At 50.8% G+C, this 14,415-nt stretch overlaps 1 protein-coding gene across 1 annotated transcript; it reads left to right on the top strand.

The window, feature by feature from the left end:
- Positions 1–4,599: 4,599 nt before the first annotated feature.
- TNMD (tenomodulin) lies at positions 4,600–13,001 on the top strand. Its single transcript, XM_018070650.2, has 7 exons — positions 4,600–4,647; positions 4,772–4,906; positions 8,119–8,259; positions 9,049–9,150; positions 10,992–11,145; positions 12,299–12,471; positions 12,792–13,001. Exons 1-7 carry the CDS (start codon positions 4,600–4,602, stop codon positions 12,999–13,001), a joined length of 963 nt encoding a protein of 320 aa, XP_017926139.1.
- Positions 13,002–14,415: the final 1,414 nt, after the last annotated feature.

Raw genomic sequence — 14,415 nt, 5'->3', positions numbered from 1 at the left:
ATTATGGGTTTGGTCTTTGCGTTACAGGTATTCAAAGCCTGGTGAAAATAAAAACTGCTCAGCACATATTCTGCAGCTGAGCTGAGCCTTGTGCATGGGGAAGCATTTCGAAAGAAGTTAAGTGTTTGAAATAAAACCGTGTAGTCATCTGGTAGAACAGAGACATGAAATTGTTATTTATCAAGATGAAACTGGCATTTGGATAAAATTCTCCAGTGCTGTTAATAACTTCTGTTGACGAGGGAGTCGCAGCAGCAGCAATGAGGCAGCCGTCCCCTGAGCTCGGAGGAGCGGGATTTTTCACGGGCTGTGAGCAAGGAGAAGCGTGTGTCTTCAGTAATAACTTTCTGAGCACCTCCATCAGAACGGCCACCATGAATTTATCTTTCTCTTTTCTCTCCAAAAAGCCTTGTCAGTTTTGAATAATTTGCTGTGAGTAGCGGCTGCTGGAGTGCCACATGGCCACGCACGTCTCCAACACGAACTCCAGCTCCCTGAGCAGTTTTATCATAATGATTAAGTTTCTTAACTTAAATCAAGGATGTCTCTGGAGTTCCCTGCGATGATGTGAACTTAAGATAAACAATGAATGATGAATAGGCCAATTACTGAAACCTCCCTTACTGAAACTTTCAGTTAAGGCCGTGTATGGCTGGTTGGTAAGAGGAGGTGCTCGTCCTCTCATCTGACAAATGTTACAAAAAACAGGATGGTTTGAAGCAAAGACAGTTCTGTGTAATCAGGCACTGGCTAATGAGCAATTTTCTTTTATATGTGATTTTTCCCTTTCTCTGTTTTGCTGTCTGGGATGTTGGAAGTAAGAGAGGGAGCCGGCAGCCTGAGCCACATGCACGCAAATACTTCATTCTGGTACAAATCCCTGCCCTCTGCTCCCACAGCTGGTCCCAGTCCAAGGCACAAAAGTAGCAGGAGATGACCAAGGGCTGTGTAGTGGTACTACACACCTCCTGATGGTGAGGAAGCCTTTCCTGAGAGACCCACCCAAACCAGGGGAACAGCGTTTCCATAAGTCCACTGGCAGCTTGCTCAAGGCTTTGTGGGTACAACTGCAGAGGGGTACAGCCACCTTGGACCACAGCTGAGGATCAAAGGACAGGCACCTTATGCCATGAATGCATCACCTCAAACAAGCTGTCAGCCAGTACTCTGGATGTGTTTTGGGGCTTAAGCACCTAAAAAAGCAAAGCAAGAGGCATTTTTCCTCAGTGGAAAACAAGGAGAAGGGGCAAAGACCGATGAAGAGGGGGACACAGTGGGGTCCCTCAGGTGCTGAGGTTCTGTGTCACTCCCCTGGTTCTGTCCAGGAGCAGGTGCCACTACTGCCACCACACCACCCACCAGAGAGAGCAGCATCCCACGGTAAATGATATGATTTACTTACTGCCCATGGAATTGCCCAATTAATTCACTATCCACATTAATATTATGCCTCATTTTTAACTTTACTGTCTCCATCGTTCCAATTTAGTGCTGCTCAGAGATGCTGCCACTGACCTTAATGGGTTTTTCGTTATAAAAAAGAGCATGATATTAATCACAAGGGGGTTTCAGCTGGAGATTGCTGCCCTAGCCCCACTGCTTTTGGGAGCTGCTTTTTAGTGGTTTGGGGACCTGTTTCTGCCAGGCTTTTCGCCCCCACTCACACTGTGTACAATCCTTTGTGCTGTCCAGGAGGAATTTCTTGGTATAACATTTCCAGGCACAGAGATTTTATGCAGCAGTCAAGCTACGCTGCGGATATGATGGATTTTTCCAGGCAAATTGGAACAAGGAGTAGAAAACTGAAAGGATGCACCAGTCATAGCCAATGAGCCTCTTATTGTCCTGTATAAAAATCAAATGCCTTTTAATCATTTCAAATGTTCTTCTGGGTATCAATTAGTCACACATTAATATCAGTATTGCTTCTCTTCCTCAGTTTGCATCAGATTAAATTCTCCCCTGTCATATACACTTGTGCTCATTAGCTTCAAGGAAAATTAGTGATTGTTCCCTCTTCATTGGCATTGATGAGAGATTTTCATCAGAACTGCTTTTTATACAGGGAACCTGATTGTCATCTTAAAGAGATTGAGGGTTTTTCCCCCTAAATTGTTGTCTTTTCGTAAAAAAAGAAAAATACTTTTTTTTCCTCTAAACCCCTCAACTCTGAGCATTGGGGAATGGGGGGAGGGAAAAAACATTCTTGATGAGTGTCATCCTGCAGTTTCTGTCACTCTCTGCATCTCAACTGTCTGTCTCCTTGTCAGGATCCAGTGGCTGTCGCACACCCACAGCTGCTGAGCGGAGGACACTTGGGGTTGCACTGGGTTTTGCTGATGTCACCCCTCCCTGTTCAAGGCTGAGTATTCATAATGCTCTCTGTGGAGAACAGCAGTGTTGAGGGATCTCATTCTGCTCCCTGCCCTATATGGAGCTAGGATATGCAGTGCTGAGCTGGCTCTGGGGCTCCACATGCGTGCGTGTGCATGTGTATGTATGCACTGTATATGCCCACTCCCATAGCTCCCCATCCCTCCTGGGCAGCAGTGCCCAGCTTTGCAGGCTGCAGCAGAACTAGGTCTTCAGCCCAGCCACAGGATCCCCCCACCCCCTCCAGCACTCACCCCGGCTGCTCCATCCCCTGCACTCCAAGCGCTGGAAGGGACTGGTGATATTTATTGAGTTTTATTAACTCCCGGCCCTGGGAGGTTCTCACCTCTTCCAACTAATTCAGGCACCTGACTCCTGCTGGAGTTACAGTGATTGCCATTAAAAAGCTTGACATTTACCTTACAACAGTAATAAAATAATAATGCCTAATTTAGTTTACGAGTGGTATTTGCAGTGTTTCCTGTGCCTTGAGTGGGGGATATGGTGAAGATCCCTGCTCTGCTGATCAATTACGTCTGTTTAACGCCACTGCTGTAATTCTTTCCTGTAATCAGAACCATCTTTCAGTAGAGCTGTTCCAAAGTTTTCCTCTGAAACTCTAATTTTGACAAGAAAAGAAAATGTTTTCAAATACGTCAGTTTCCAGTGAATAACAAAAGCTTCTGAGATGGAATTTTCTAGTAAGAAGTGGAGACAGACAAACCTGGTGTCTGCACAGATTTGCTGCATTTAGATTTCCAAAATCTCTCAGATGTTTTCAAAGGCTGCCTGTGATTGATTTCCATTAAAAAGGGATTTTTTTCCTCCTCCAGATAACCTCATCAATATGATTCCCTTCTGTTATTGGCATCTCAAATATTAGACACCCCTGGTGTGTTTTACATCTGTGGCACTACCAAGGGGCTGTGGGGTGAGGAGCTCCTGCTGCTCCAGGGCCAGGGAGCCCAAACCCCTCTGCAGGGAGCAGATACACACCAGGGCACACTCCTCTGGCACACACAAGTGCACAATGCTCTCCCCAAGCTATTCAGCATCTCCACTTCTGTCCCTCTGGGATTTACCCCCAGGTTGCAGGTAGCAATGTCCCCAGTGCTTGCAAAGCCAGCCCTGGACCTGCTAAAAGCAATTTCTGTCTCCATTTCTCATCCTGAGCAAAACTTGATGTGGATTTTAATTTTTTCTGTGCAATTTTAATTAGTACATGATGCGCTCTGGGTTTTTATTAGAGTAAACAGCTTGGAAAAGGAGTTCCATGCCAGCCCTTCTACACCAGGGAGCCTCATCATGTTCAGACTAGAAACCTCACTCCGGATTTCTGAAAGCCTTTCTTGAGATGGGTTCATTTCCACGAAGAAACACTACGATTTCAACACAGGGAAATTTTTGAGCGTATTGAAAGAAAAAAAATTAGTCAGGAAATTCCTGGCTAGGCCGACTTTGGGGCAAGGCTCTGCACGAGGCGGGCGTGGGATGCCACAGCCCTCCACTGGGAGAGATCAGGCTTCACGGCACATGCACACTGCGCATGTGCTCACACGTGTGTACGTGCACACCCGTGTCCATGTCCACGCAAACACATTGCACACACACACACACACACACACCTGTGTGCACACACATGCGTGTACGTACACACCCATGCCCACCCGTGCCCGTGTGCCTGCACACACATGCTCGTACACACGTGCCCACATACACTTGGTCCCTCACCATTCCCATCTCCCCCCACCATGCCCGTGTCCCCCTGCCACGCAGTGACCCCACTGGCAGCTCCGGGGCTGCACCCACTGCAGAGCCCCACTCACGTGCACAAACAGAGGCAAGCAGCCCCGACTGCAGCAGTGCCCACGTCCCCAAGCTATGGGGGGACTGGCAGCATTTGCACAGCCTCGCACCTCCAGCCGTTGCTGCATGGGCAACAGGGTACGGAGGAAGCAGAGATTAAACCAAAAATGTGACCCTGGACGTATGTGACAGACACCGACCGCGCTGTGAGGCTTCATGTGGGCTCGTCTCCAGCAGCGTGGGAATGGCTTGTGCCCTGCAGACGGGAGCGCTGTGGGAGCGCCTGGGGCCCCGCAGGCTGTGGGGAAAGCTGGCTGCACCTCCATGGGGGCGGCCGTGACCCAGCCTTCCCACCGCGTGTGCAGACAGAGCCTAACTCCACCTCGGAGCGGGCTGGCGTCGTCGCACACCGAGGAGACCATGGGAGGGACGGCTCGGGAGAGCCCGGAGCACTGCCGCTTTCTGGACGTAAGTTCATGGCTTGCCTTGCCACCCCGCATCTCTGCAGCACCACAAATGTCTGATACGTGCGTGTCCTTCCTCCTCGAATCCTCGGCACACCCCCGGCTATCACTGTTTTGTCATTAACTAGGCAGAAGCAGCCAAGCCGCGGAACAAGAGCTGCCCCAGGTACCAGCTCTGTGGACTGCTCCTCGGTGTGCTGCTCCTTTCTCTTATTCTGATATTTTTTGGTGTCAAATACCTCTGGAACCCAACACCCAGAAAAGTAAGTAAAAACTCTTTGATACAGCATTTCAAAGCCTTGTTTCCTCAGACAGAGTTGTCCTCCTCCCCTTAACCCCTGAAACTTTTAACTACTCCCCAAAACCCAAGCAACTTCACAAAGTGCATTTTCTCAGACCACAAGTATTCATGGCACTTTTAAAAATCTCTGTATTATTCATAACTAGCTTTTACTTAATACAGGCTGAGTTTTTTCTCTGCCACTGCATTCTTTCCCCAGTTGACAATTACAGGGGTGGGAGCTACGCCACGAAGAGTTAAAGTTACTCTTATTTCACCGGCAGCAAATTTTATGACAAGTAAGAAAATATTTTCCATTTCATTTCAATTATCTTGCCAGAAACCGGTGGAAAAGTCATTATGCCACTGCATAGAGAGGAGAGAAAGCCAGGATGCAGTGGTGATTGATTGTCATGGATTATATTTCTTACTTTAATGTGTCTGCAATGTGAGGGGACGATGAGACAGATTAGCTTCTGGAGGAGCTCCTGCTAACTGGATTGGGCTTGTTTATTCTCAGCTCCAGACGGACACTGCTGTAAGTGCCGAGCATGTCGGGGTGACAGCAGGACTGTGCATCTCCCCTCCATCTCTGCCTGCTGCCACCCAACATCCTGACAATTCTACCAAAACTCTTTTTTTATCCTGTACCCCAAGTAAATCCCTTAACCTTGAAGCTAACAGCCTGCCTAGTACCCCTCATTCTCCTTTCCTTTGAATTTCCATGCTCATCCAGGAGGCCCCACTTTGCACTCTGGCGCCAGCAGGTTTTGACAACTCTCAAGAACGCTTACAGAATTCCCATGTGCAGCCAAGGCAGCCTGTTTCCCATGCTGGCAACTGCTCTCTCGTCCCTGCCCCACGCCAGAGCTGCTCCAGCCTAGTCAGGCTGCCCTCCTGCCGGGCAGAGGAAGCACCCTGCTTGCTGGAAACTTTGTCTTCTTATCAGCAAATAGAAATAAATACCCCCCAAAATAAAAGAAAAAGCAATAAAAGCCAGATGTGCCTCCAGGATCCTGCCAAGATGGTTATAAAGTCTCTACTGTTCCTAGAAAAACAGGGGTCATGCCAGCCATGAGGGGAAGAGGTTGTTAACCCCTGGAGGAGAGGATTTCCATTGGCAGCATAGAGACATTGCCAGTCTCAGAAAGCATATCCAGAACACCAGTCCTTGGCATCCTCACCGGCGGGCACTGGTGAAGGATGGAGTCCATCCAGCCCTCCCCAACACCTGATGGGCAGGCAAGTGGAGTGTGAGGTCACAGGAAAGCAGAGATGTTCCTGCAGTGGAGCTGCATGCTGACACTCCCAGTGTCCAGCACTGCTGTGTCCCAATGGCTGCAGGGCAATGTCTTCTCCAGCTGGCCCAGGAGCACTTGGGGAAAAGCAGGATGGGGGGAGGCTGGAACTTCCTAACACTCAAAAATATAAACCAAGGGGAATTAAACTCTTTAAAGAACAAGAAACGCTTCAAGCTCCCGTAATATAACCAGAGTGTGGGAAAAAAACTTGAAAGAAAAGTTGTCCCTCTGAGGGGTTGCCTTGGACTTGGCTGTGCCCCCTGCAAGGCAGCACCTGCACCAGCGGGCACAGCGGATGATGCAGCTAACAAGGGGTTTTCATCGCAGCCTCACAGGGGGGCGTATTTCAATGATTCACCAGAAAGTGTCATTTTTAGCCCTAGAAAATATCTCACAGCTCCCTGAATAGCACGGAGCTGGCAAAGCCCAAGTGGGTTAGCTGGACGCTGCACTGGCCAAAGTAATTCTTTGTAAATGGAGAGGCACTCGAAGGTAAGGTGCCACCTGGGATCCTGCCCTCCTAGAAATGATTCATGGCACCATGCACATTTTGTCAGTCAAAACTAGCAGCCTTACAGCCATTTTAGGCTTCAGACTGTTTTTACCATATCATAAAATCCATTGAGAGCTATATATCTTGTAAAAGCTTCTTGCAGACCAACAGGAGATGCTCATCACTGCCAAGGTGCATATCACTCCTCTAACCTTTAAGCAGGGGTGAAGGTACCTAGCAGTTCCCACAGCCGGTTCTGTGCCCAGGTGGATGCAAAATGGGTTATGCTGATGCTGGAAACATTGCTAAGAGACTTTGAAACCCCCAAATGGGAAGATATGTGCAGGAATCAGGAGACTGTGAAAGGGGGTTTTGGTTGGCACTGAAGGCAGAGCCCCTGCCCCACACCAGTGGGGCCACGATGCTCCTGCCCTGGCTCCATGGCCATGCCAGGGGATTAACAGGGCTTTCCCATCACCGTGCCTACATCCCTCCTCCCTGCCCAGTGGACTTCAGGGGTTTTGCACAAGCCCTTTGCTTCCACAGAGCACCGGGAAAACAAGACTCCCTGAGGCTCGCCAGCTCACGCTGCGCCAGCAGGATAATTTCTGTGCTTCAAATAGCATCTGCCACTACTCATCCTTTAAGGGTCAGGCATCCGCAGAGACTGGAGGGCTGCCGGGCTGGCTGAGTGCGGCGAGCACCTGCGAGGAGGGGAGGGCTGCTCCCTCCGGCGCTGCTCACCCCGGCTCCCCGTGGGGAGGAATGCCGCCGGGAAGCCGGCTGCTACGCCCCGAAGCTCTTCAGCAGCCCTCAAGGAGGTCTTTGATCCGCAGGCGATCCTTGATCTCCTCCAGGCAGAGAGAGGCTCTTACCTCTGCCTTTCCAGGAAAAACAGAAGGCGCAGAGATGGAGCGAGTGAGCTGAGGACACAGTGATGGAGTAAGCGAGACGGGGATGCAGTGATGGAGCAAGAGAGACAGGGAGACAGTGATGCAGCAAGCAAGGCAGGGAGGAGGGAAAATGAGGTCCCCTTGGGATCAGGACTTCAGTCCCACCTGGGATGTAACCAGGCTCATGCCACAGAAAGCACGAGCAAGAGCTGAGCTGTGGCAAAGCTCCTGGTGCAAGTGTGGGATGAGCATCTTTTCCTAGGTTTGACACATCCCAGGCTTGACAGACAACTACCCCTCATTCTGGCTGCATCTTGACCTTCTGCTGAGCCCTCGCACCAGGGAGCTGCCTCTCCTTGTGCTATCCAGAAGGTTGCTTTGGCTCAGAGCCGCCATGTGAGGAAGCAGCCGTGGCAGGATACCCAGCACCAACCTGTTCACCCACTGGGCAGCATGTGAAACTGGGAGGGGTGCTGAGCTGACCCCTGTGTGACTTTGGCCCTTACAGGTCTATGATATGGAACACACTTTCTTCAGCAATGGTGAGAAGAAGAAGATTGTGATGGAGATTGACCCCCTTGCCAGGACAGAGACCTTCACCAGCGGGAATGGCAGCGAGGAAATCCTGGAGATCCATGACTTCAAAAATGTGAGTGTGGCACTTTGTCCCTGAGACCCCCCAGTCTTGCAGCAGGACTGATGGGACCCCTTAGTGTGCTGTGGAATCACTGAAGCAAGTCCCAGGACTATTTGCTCCTGCATCAGGGAGAGAAATGCTCAAACTCTCTGAGGATACTCTCAAAGGAAAGGAGATGTATACCTACATAAGCTTCCACTGGTATTTATAGTAGCATGGTTCAGTTCCAACAAAATACATCTTCAAGCAAGATCTGGTTATTGGATTTACCCTTGCAAAGGAACACAATCATCATCAGTCTATCCAAGCCCGGTACATTCATCTGTCTGGAGAGCATTAAAACCTCATGACATTGTTGTAGGCTCTCTCTGAAACCTAATTAAAATTTGTAGGGAAATACCCTGTGCAGTGACATATGGCAAAATTTTGAGCTAATAGCCTAGCAGGAACAGGGGGATGAATGTTCATATAACCATAACGGTCAGATACTATTCTGCATATTTTTATTTATGATAATGAGAGCTCATGATAGTTATAAGGAGAAGGGGAGCGGAGTAAAATTTTATGACTACCTGCTTTAAAATATTTACAAAAATCCCAGTTCTCCCAAACCATAAAATGCAATATCGCTTAGGAGAACCTGTTAGTGCATCTTAGCACCACTGTGGAACAGAGGTGGCACAAAAACATCAACATCAAAAATATGACTAAGTCCTCCTCCAGCTGTACCTTCTGTACAATGGGTTATTCGTCCTCCTCTTTGCCCTGACTGCTTTTTGAGTGTTTGCTTGGATCCTGCAGGGAATAACCGGCATCTTCTTTGTGGGACTTCAAAAATGTTTCATCAAAACTCAGACTAAAGTCCTACCTGAGACGACAGAGGCCAAGATCCCTGAGCTTGAGGTAGGTGAATAAAACAGGGCACCTCTGTCCCCAGTGAAACTCACTCCTCTCCCTGGCATAGGAGAGTGGCTGCCATTCCTGCCACCCTCCCATCTGCGCCAGCCTTCCCAGAGAGGCTGCAATAAAGAAATAATGAGCTGTGATCGCTTCATAAAATGCTCTTATTTCAGAGGATTGCTTATAAAAACAAGTGAAAAGAGACGGGATTAGACAGCGACAGACAAAAACCTCTCAGCACAATACCGGAGATCAAGAACAATAATCCTGTTGTAGTCAAAAGGTCGCAAGGCAGCTCAGGATTAGCAGGCACCAAAAAGTCAATCAAATTGTTTTCTCGCAGGTTTGAGCCTCGTGTTCTCAAGCAGAATGAGGCAGAAGTAAGGGATTTAAAAGAGCAGCCACTTCTAAGAAATGTGATTTGAGAAAACTCTTGGTGTATAGACCTGAGAGGTGGGAAGCACCAGGCTGGGGCCACTTCCCTGCATGTACTTTCTTCCCACTTATGTACCTGGTTGCTTCCTGCATCAATTTATCTTTTGCCCACTGCATCCTGCTACAAGGAGCCTCACATTTTGCATGCTGCATGGAAAAAGGTGTTGGACTCCCTGTTTTAACCCCTCTCTGACCCCGGAGTGATGGCTCAGTCCTTTGATGGCAGTTGTCCCCTGGCCTTGTCCCCATCCCCAAGGCCCCTGTGGTGGCACAGCCTTCCTGCCTCCCCATTTGAGAGACGACGGGTGTTAGCAGATTGAATCCCCCCCAAGGATGCTGCCGCAGATAAAACACCAGCAGGACATGTGTTTGAAACGAAGCGTGGGCAGAAACATTTCCCTGAATCATGACCCAAATTCCCAGACACCGATTCTTTGATTATGCCCTAAGAAGCTAATAGATCTTTTCAGCTACCATCATAAAAGGGATATGACTTCCCAGGCTTTAGCAGAACATCGCCCCGGGTAGAGAGCTGAAATGTAAAACCCAGTGAGATAAATGTAGATTTAAGCTCTAGCCATCTCTTCTCAGAGCCTGCACGCTGCCAGGTGCTGCAAGCAGCACCGCCCCAACCCTGCAGCTTCTACCAGAGAATCCAAAAGCGACCTAGACTGGGTCAGGTTGTGTTGGCTCCTTCCTGTGTCTTCCCAAAGTCATAAGAAAAAAACTCTGTGAGAGAGATATACAGCTCCAGATGCCTTCTGAGAGAAAAATGCCTTTTGCCAGCTTGCTCTATGGGCTACCACCAACAACACAGACAACGTTGCCTTGGCAGAGAGCTCAGCGCAGATCCATCCAATAATCTTTATATATCTCCCTCCCTAAGTGCGTGCCAAAACACACCATGGACTAATGGAACGACAGAGACATGTGGTATAAATTACAGAATACAGCCGTGCAGAGAATTTCTGTGAGGAATAAATTAGTGTTCGATCGCAAAATCAGTAGCATAAGGAGAGAGGGATTAAGTACTAAGAGCAAAGCAGAGAGGAGATGTTTTAATCTTGTGTTTGAATGAGTTGGGGTGCTTCAGAAGGCTCTTCTGAATAGTGGGGACTGCACAGGAGAAGGCCTTGGGATGATCAGCTAGGAGAGGAGAGAGCATAGTGGTTTTGACTGAAGGTGGACAGGAAAAGATAAGGCTTGCTTTCTCCCCATGTGAGGACCAGCTGGGTACTTTGCGTGCACCCAGAGAGCACCATGAGCCAAGGCAGATAAAGTCCAGGTGCTCTCTGGGAGGGGAGAGGTGCCTCTGGGTAAGCCAAGGGAAGTAGAAGCAGCCAGTGGTGGGGAGAGGGTGTCTCCCATGTGGATGACCATGCCAGGGTCAAATCTTGCTCTTTTTCCAGGGAGAAGAAATCACCACCACCTACTTTGAGCAGTCTGTAGTCTGGGTGCCTGGGGAAAAGCCCATTCAGAACAAGGAATTCCTGAAGAGCTCCAAAATTTTTGACATCTGCAGAAATGTGACCATCTTCTGGATCCACCCCACACCAATAGCAGGTACAAGGAGCCATCTCCTCCCCAAGATGCTCTTGAACCCTCTCACCAGGAGCAGCTCTGCCATGTCCCCCACTGTGACATGGTGGGTTCACAGCCTTGCTGTACATCTCAGACACAAACACAGTGTTGCTCATGACCACAGGAGATCTCGGCCAGTGTAATAGCAGGGGCTGAAGTTTCTCTCTGCAAACTGCTTGTCTCTGCCAGCTCCCCACTGACCTGCACTTTGCAGAGTGGCCACCCTCCTCATAACAAGGGGAAAAAAACCCCAATCCTTTGTACCTGCAAAGAAACCAGCGCTGCTGGAAACTGGGACGCCTAAATTCTCGACACCGCATGAACATCAGAGTGTGAGCAGACATCTGCATCTAAATCACACGGCGGGGTTGCCACCTCCAGCTGCTCACTACACAGCCCTCACAGAGGTTGTGGCCTCTGAGATCTGCCGGTGTAATTACCCACTCTCTCTAACCCACTTCCAGCTGAATGAGCTAGTTTAAAACTCCCTACTGAGAAAACTCCCTCTGCTCTGCAGCCACAGAGCCACATCATGTCCCCAACAGGTACCGGCCACCCGTGGTCCTGAGGGCAGGTGGGTATCAGAGATCCTTGGTGCAGAGGGAGGCTGGTATCCTTGACTTGTCTCCTTTCTGCTCCCTCATCCCTGCTGTTAGACCCCGTCTGCAGCGGCACTTGTGTCCCAGGTCAGTGGGTCCAACTGGGTCACCAAGATGCATCCAATGCCTTTGCCGGAACAGCAGTGTCCTGAGGCTTCCTGGCATCTCCCCCCAGCAAAGGAAATTAGTGCTGCTGTGGGTCTTACCCAAGCTATGAGTGCTGTATCTACAAATCCACCTCACAGCAGCAGATCCCACCATGAGGATGTGCTTCTACACACCCACAGCCTCATGCAGGAGATGCCAGCAGCACCCACGGACACCTGTCACCCATGGGCATGGGGATGGAATGGGCCATTACCTCCTACAGCCCTTCTCCCAGGCTGGGTGAGAGCAGGAGGAAATGGAGTACTGATTTCCTGGTGGGTATTTTCTGTACCTTGGCACCAGATTCTGGTAGACACATTAGTTCTTGCTGCAGCTTTTGTCCCCCTGCTCTGTAGTTGTTGACAGCAACATTTGGGCTCTTCCTGTAGCTCCTGAGCTGGCCAACCTTGAAGGGGCAGAAGAAGAAGACCCTGAACTGCTCATAGACAACCAGAGCTGGCTGGATGGGGGGAGTGAGCACGAGGTGGAGAAGGATGCACAGCTGGGGCCCAAGCGCCGGGCACGACAGCTCACTGAGGAGGACCTACCCGTCAATGACTATGTGAGTGAGAGAGTTACACCCTGGGGCGCCCTGCCCATGGTCTGGGGTGCCCTGGCCACAACCCTGGGGTATCTTGGCCATGCTCCCACAGTGTCCTAGCTATGCTTCTTGGGATGTCCTGTCCATGCTGCTGGAATGCCCTGTCCATGCCTCTAGAGTGCCTTGTCCATGTTCCTGGGGTGCTCTGCCCATGCCTCTGGGGTGCCCTGCCCATGCCTCTGGGGTGCCCTGGCTGCCTTCCCAGGATGTCCTGTCCATGCCCCTGGGGCGCCTCAGCCACACACTGCCCTCACTGCGCTGACTCTGCCTCTTCCCCGCAGTCAGAGAATGGGCTGGAGTTCCATCCCCTGTGGGACGAGCGAGGATACTGCTGTGCCCAGTGCCGCCGTGCCAACCGCTACTGCCGGCGGGTCTGCGAGCCCCTCCTGGGCTACTACCCCTACCCCTACTGCTACCAGGGCGGGAGGGTCATCTGCCGGATCATCATGCCCTGCAACTGGTGGATTGCGCGGATGCTGGGCAGGGTGTAGCACCCACCACTCGGGTGCTGCCCCACACCCGCCCGCCGCACCACCACCCAGCCAGCTGCATCCTGACACAGCCAACACGCAGGTCACTACCTGTTTGACGTCCAGTGAGGTGCAAACCTGCCGACTGTGGCACCCTCACTGTGTGTATCCCTCGGCATCCTGCGCTGCTCCGGCGGGGCTGGGTGAGGCTGCGCTCGAGTGCGTTGCCGCCATGCTGAGCAGCAAGAGGCAAACAATAAACGTCTTGTATGAGTGATTGCAAAGAAAATGGAAAGTCTTTTAGTCTCAGTCTGATGCTTAATGGGTCTGAGAAGTGATCTAATTGCTTGGCTGCCTCGTCATGAGCATCCATAACTCAGGTACTGGGTCTGCCGGTGCTCACCTCACTGGGAACGTGCAGAGGTCCCTAATTTGCTCTCTGATGGCGCTGGTGGTTGTTCAGCATGTCCTGACCCCCTGTTCCAGCATGCTCTGATGTGTTCAGTAGTTGTTACTGACAGCTCAGGGGTGCCACCAGTCCCCTCTGGAGTTGTCTCAGCACAGGCAGAGGAAGGAGCTGGCACAAGGAGCTCCCCGAGGAACCAAGCATCCAAAGTGAGAGGGAGCAAAGGGTGTGGAGTACCCAAGGGTGACTAGCTGTCCCCAGCTCTGCTACCAAAACTTGGTGCTCGAGGGGAAAAGTAAGTCCTTGACACTGCAGCTGCCCTGAGCAGGACAGTGCCTGCAGCAGTGCTGAGGGCTAACATCAAAATCCCTGTGCACCCCTGTGCAGCCTTCCTCTGCCCACAGCCTGGGGGCTCACACCAGACCCAGGTTCAAGCTCTCATCCCAGGGAGCCAGCTGCTGCCAAGGAGCTCTGACATCCCGCAGGTATCACCAGGTGAAACCTTCTCTGTGTCACCAAAGAATCACACACTGTCATGGCCAGAACGTACATACAGAGAAGGGAGGAGAGGTCAGAGCCAGACCCTCCTCATCTTCCTGCATCTCCCATGGGGACATAAGCATATTTTCAGAGCACCTCTCCAAATTAAAGTGAGTTGTCTGCGTAGGTGCTATTCAACCAGGTAAGATCCACATGCTCTGATGGCCACAGTGCTGTCACTGCCTATGAGCAGGCTGAAGAAGCCTCCACACTCCCCAGGTTGGCACAATCCATGCTGGTTTTCCTGCAGCAGCTCGGAAACCTCCAGGCTCCCCATGTCACCCTCTGCTGGCACTATCCTTGTCCACCTGGCATCACCTCGGCCAGCTGCCCTGGGAAGGGATTTGCCAGTGGAGGCAGAGGCACAGACCAGGGCAGGGCAAGGTCCTTCCCTCTGTGCAGGCTTTCAGATGAGGATGGGTTTATCCAAATATGGTTCTGCTTCTCACGTGTCCTTTCCCTGTCTCCATCCATCCGTTAATTGCCATC

The sequence above is a fragment of the Manacus vitellinus genome, unplaced genomic scaffold, assembly GCF_001715985.3.
Source record: "Manacus vitellinus isolate BGI_N305 unplaced genomic scaffold, ASM171598v3 scaffold_19_pilon, whole genome shotgun sequence".
NCBI lineage: Eukaryota > Metazoa > Chordata > Aves > Passeriformes > Pipridae > Manacus > Manacus vitellinus.
Note: the sequence above shows the minus strand (reverse complement) of the source record. Positions and strands in the feature narration are given on the sequence as shown.